The sequence below is a fragment of the Lethenteron reissneri genome, unplaced genomic scaffold (assembly GCF_015708825.2).
Source record: "Lethenteron reissneri isolate LAM-NWPU_2019-01 unplaced genomic scaffold, ASM1570882v1 scaffold_1764, whole genome shotgun sequence".
Taxonomy (NCBI): domain Eukaryota; kingdom Metazoa; phylum Chordata; class Hyperoartia; order Petromyzontiformes; family Petromyzontidae; genus Lethenteron; species Lethenteron reissneri.
In genome coordinates, this window is record NW_026891514.1 from 10,677 (window position 1) to 16,557 (window position 5,881).

A 5,881-nucleotide genomic window follows, 5' to 3' on the forward strand; every position below is an offset into this window, starting at 1 on the left:
ACAGAGACCCACAGACTCACAACACAGACCCATAGACTCACCACACAGAGACCCACAGACTCACACACAGAGACCTACAGACTCACCACACAGAGACCCATAGACTCACCACACAGAGACCCATAGACTCACCACACAGAGACCCACAGACTCACCACACAGAGACCCACAGACTCACCACACAGAGACCCACAGACTCACCACACAGAGACCCACAGACTCACCACACAGAGACCCACAGACTCACCACACAGAGACCCACAGACTCACCACACAGAGACCCACAGGCTCACAACACAGAGACCCACAGACTCACCCACAGAGACCCACAGGCTCACAACACAGAGACCCACAGACTCACCACACAGACCCATAGACTCACCACACAGAGACCCACAGACTCACACACAGAGACCCACAGACTCACCACACAGAGACCCATAGACTCACCACACAGAGACCCATAGACTCACCATACTGACCCATAGACTCACCACACAGAGACCCACAGACTCACCACACAGAGACCCACAGACTCACCACAGAGACCCACAGACTCACCACACAGAGACCCACAGGCTCACAACACAGAGACCCACAGACTCACCACACAAACCCATAGACTCACCACACAGAGACCCACAGACTCACACAGAGACCCACAGACTCACCACACAGAGACCCATAGACTCCACACAGGACCCATAGACTCACCATACTGACCCATAGACTCACCACACAGAGACCCACAGACTCACCACACAGAGACCCACAGACTCACCACACAGAGACCCACAGACTCACCACACAGAGACCCACAGACTCACCACACAGAGACCCACAGACTCACCACACAGAGATCCACAGACTCGCCACACAGAGACCCACAGACTCACCACACAGAGACCACAGACTCACCACACAGAGACCCACAGACTCACACAGAGACCCACAGACTCACCACACAGAGACCCACAGACTCACCACACAGAGACCCATAGACTCACCACACAGAGACCCACAGACTCACCACTAAGAGACCCACAGACTCACCACACAGAGACCCACAGACTCACCACACAGAGACCCATAGACTCACCACACAGAGACCCACAGACTCACCACACAGAGACCCACAGACTCACCACACAGAGACCCACAGACTCACCACACAGAGACCCACAGACTCACCACACAGAGACCCACATACTCACCACACAGAGACCCACAGACTCACCACACAGAGACCCACAGACTCACCACACAGAGACCCACAGACTCACCAACAGACACCCACAGACTCACCACACAGAGACCCACAGACTCACCACACAGAGACCCACAGACTCACCACACAGACCCATAGACTCGCCACACAGAGACCCACAGACTCACACACAGAGACCCACAGACTCACCACACAGAGACCCATAGACTCACCACACAGAGACCCACAGACTCACCACACAGAGACCCACAGACTCACCACACAGAGACCCACAGACTCACCACACAGAGACCCACAGACTCACCACACAGACACCCACAGACTCACCACACAGAGACCCACAGACTCACCACACAGAGACCCATAGACTTACCACACAGAGACCCATAGACTCACCACACAGAGACCCACAGACTCACCACACAGAGACCCACAGACTCACCACACAGAGACCCACAGACTCACCACACAGAGACCCATAGACTCACCACACAGAGACCCACAGACTCACCACACAGAGACCCACAGACTCACCACACAGAGACCCACAGACTCACCACACAGAGACCCATAGACTCACCACACAGAGACCCATAGACTCACCACACAGAGACCCATAGACCCATCACACAGAGACCCATAGACTCACCACACAGAGACCCATAGACCCATCACACAGAGACCCACAGACTCAACACAGGCCATTGGAACGTTGGTAACGATCAGGAACATGCCGTGACAAAACAAGGAAGTCTGAAATATGCTGGGTGTAAATCAGCACATCAAATTAAATCCGCAGGGGAGGGAAAGAAAGGCCCCAAGCATGCGACACTCGGCCGAGAGAGTGGGGAGAGAGAGAGGAAGAGACTTTTCACGACTTTATTTCCACTAAAACATGAAAAAAAAAACCATTACAGGGAAAAAACACGTAAATTGTGAATCAACAAAACATCAAACTCTTAACAGCTGTGTGTGCATGAACTACACACGGCACAGGGATAGAGGCTGTGCAAACGAGGCGGTGCACGGACATCTCCGTGTGTAGCAAAGTCGCTACGCTAAAGGGTTTTTCTATTTGATAAACAATCAAATGTTTTGACATGAGAATGCGACGTGAACAAGATACGTTTTTCTCCCCGACATTTTCAAAACGAAATGGCGTTGACGCGTCAAACACCTGAAATAATTTTTTCTTGACGGATTCAGTTGTCGGTTTTCATTAAAGTGTAATGACAGGGTGACACCTGTGATGTCACAGGGTGGGTCAGTTGGTGGGTGAGTGGGTGGGTGGGTGAGTGGGTGGGTGAGTTGGTGAGTGGGTGAGTGAGTTGATGAGTGGGTGGTTGAGGGGGTGAGTTGGTGGGTGAGTTGGTGGGTGAGTTGGTGAGTGGATTGGTCAGTTGGTGAGTGGATGGGTGAGGGTGGGTGAGTGGGTGGTTGAGTTGGTGAGTGGGTGGGTGAGTTGATGAGGGGGGTGAGTTGGTGAGTGGGTGGGTGAGTTGATGAGTGGGTGGGTGAGTTGGTGAGTGGATGGGTCAGTTGGTGAGTGGGTGGGTGAGTTGGTGAGTGGGTGGGTGAGTGGGTGGGTGAGTTGGTGAGTGGGTGAGTGAGTTGATGAGTGGGTGGGTGGGTACGGGTAGGCCGTGAGTCACTGGTGAGTCATCGTTTGTCACTCATTTCCCAACGTCTTGTCTCTTCTCACAATTCAAGTTCCTAGAATCAACCCACCCGCGCCTGCAACGTGGCTTCATCCCAGAGGTCGCAATCGGGTACCTGATACTCGTACCCTACCCGATACCCGGCTGGGTACGGGTAGCCGGGTATCGGGTAGGGTACAGGTACAGCTACCCGTTTGCGACCTCTGGCGTGCCGGCAACGTGAACATGTCGAGTGAGCGGCCGGGCAATTTGCAGTTTGACGGTGAACACCGCAACGGACGTGAGGTTCAGAGCGAACGCCAAGCGGTAGGACACCGTCCGCGGTCTGACGAACGCCGCCGCGATAGTCACGCGGCACTACGGATACGCCGAGAGGTTCTGGACGGGGCGGCCGGGAGGCGACGTCGCGACGGGGGCCGGGCCCCCCACCCTCGGCGGGTTCGCATCGCTGATGATTTCGTAGAGGAGCTCGCTCGCAACTTCGCGCGCTCCCTCCACGCTGGAGCTCAGGACCGCGGGGAAGAAGCCGCCGCCTTCCCGCATCATCCCGGGAATGAAGACCTTGTAGAGGAGGCCCAGGGGCTCGCCCGGCTCCACGTGCGCGTGCAGCTGGAAGGTCGCCCAGCCGACGCCGAAGCTCCGTAGCAGCAGCTGCAGACGTGTCTCCCACGACAAGATGGCCGCCTCCGGCAGCGCCTCGAGACCGATGGGCACGGGATGCGGGTGGTGAGGTGCCCGTCGCAGCCGCGTGAGCGCCGCCCAGCCCACAAACAGGCTGCTGCGCAAGGCCTTGTCGGCGCCGGTGCACTCCGGCACCGCCACCGCCACCTCCTCCTCGTCTTCCGTTGCCACCGCTGCCACCGCGGCCGCCGCCGCCGCCGTGTCCACCTCCGGGATGGCCCAGTCCAACTTGACGGTGCGGCCCCAGAGCTGGAAAGGAATTTGAAGCAGCTTCTTCCGTGCAAGGACGGCCGCGCGATGGCTCTCGTATTCGACGAGCGCGTAGCCTCGGTCGGGGCTTCTGTCGTAGCGACAGAAGCGCGTCTTGACGTCCACGACGCCCTCCGTGACGCCGCTCATCGCCGCCATCACCTGCGCCCGCGTCTTGTCCTTCGGCAGCCCCCCGACGAAGAGGCGGCGGTTGTCGACGCTCACGCGAACCGTGATGCGGTGCCCGGGACGGATCTCCAAGTCGTGGAGTCTCCTGACGGCGTCCGCGGCTTGGGAGCGCGTCGCGAAGGTGGCGAACCCGTAGCCGCGGTTCTCTCCGCGGTACGTCGTCATGACGCGCAGCTGGTACAGCTTCCCCACCGCCTCCAGCACGGGCACCAGCTCGTCCTCGTACAGGTCGCGGGATCCTCGACGAACACCTCGCAGCCGCGGGGGGAGGGGGGCCCTGCCAGTCGGGCGGCGGTCCCAGCTTCCTCTGTCCGTTCTCCTGCACGACGTTGTAGCCCGTGCGCAACACGAGGTCCAGAAGGTCCCTCTCCACGCAGCTCATGATGTCGAGCATCGGCGCTTTGTCCACGGCGGCGGTGACGACGGGGCAGCGGTTTGGGGCCCGTTGGAGCCCTTGACACTCACCGGCGCAGAAGCCTCGTGCCGACAAAAACCACGGGGGGGGCGGAATCAACTCGTGAAAAGGCGGGAACTCGCTCGGGCCAAGCCTACAGGCCCAGCAGTGGAGAGAGGAAGAGAGAGTGGAGAGACGGATGGAGAGAGAGCTACCTTTGTAAACTCGGAAAATCACAATAAAATAGAAACCCAAGAAACTGTGTCTTGACCTTTGAACTGCCCTGTATAATGACCCCTCACCCCCAGTAGACGACCTGGTACCCTCCTCACTCATCACTCACTGACCCATCCACGCACTCACACACAGTCGTCACACACTCACCCACCCACTCACCCGCACACCAATCGCTCCACACTCACCCACTAACTCACCCGCACACCCACTCGCTCACACACCACCCACTCACCTCACCCACTCACCTCACCCACTCACCTCCCACTAACCTCACCCACTCACTGATGATGATGAGAGAGAGAGACACGCAAACTCCAAATATACAGCAGTTGGCGTCGCCAGGGTCGGGATCGAACCCACGACCTCCTGTATACCAGGCGAGGTAGTTAACATCTCTAGCCACCGTGATGATGATGAGAGGACACACAAACTCCAAATATACAGCAAGAATTCAGTATCGGGATCAAACCCACGACCTCCTGCATACCAGCGAGGTAGTTAACATCTCCTAGCCACCGTGATGATGATGAGAGAGACACAAAACTCCAAATATACAGCAAGAATCTTCAGTATCGGGATCAAACCCACGACTGCATACCAGGCGAGGGTTAACATCTCCTAGCCACCGTGATGATGAGAGAGAGACACAAACTCCAACTCCAAATTAAGTTTGAATGTTTGCGTGTCGTTAAACGGCCATCAGCCGACAGCCATTCGCAAGGTTTATCACGTGACATACCGTGCCAATCTGTCACTGGAGCAGCACTAACCGGGTGTGTGTTGGAGGTCTGTGTGTACACTGTGTGTGTGTACACTGGTGTTGTGTGTACACTGGTATGTGTGTCTGTGTGTGTGTACACTGTGTGTCTGTGTGTGCACTGTGTGTGTGTGTACACTCTGTGTGGTGTACACTGTGTGTCTGTGTGACACTGGTGTGTGTACACACTGTGTGTGTCTGTGTGTGTACATGTGTATGTGTGTCTGTGTGACATGGGTATGTGTGTCTGTGTGTGCATGTGTGTGTGTACACTCTGTGTGTGTGTCTGTGTGTGTGTAACACTGTGTGTCTGTGTGTACACTGTGGTGTGTACAATGTGTGTGTGTGTACACTGTGTGTGTACATGTGTGTGTGTACACTGTGTGTGTGTACAATGTGTGTGTGTGTACACTGTGTGTGTGTACATGTGTGTGTGTCTGTGTGGTGTACAGCTGTGTGGTACACTGGTGTGTACACTGTGTGTGTGT

At 56.3% G+C, this 5,881-nt stretch overlaps 1 protein-coding gene across 1 annotated transcript; it reads right to left on the minus strand.

Annotated features, from left to right (window-relative positions):
* Window positions 1-3,243: 3,243 nt before the first annotated feature.
* On the minus strand, window positions 3,244-4,399 carry LOC133339303 (probable RNA-binding protein 46). Its single transcript, XM_061547431.1, is given in 4 exon segments — window positions 3,244-3,675; window positions 3,748-4,244; window positions 4,247-4,270; window positions 4,273-4,399. Coding segments are annotated over 4 exon segments (1,080 nt in total).
* Window positions 4,400-5,881: the final 1,482 nt, after the last annotated feature.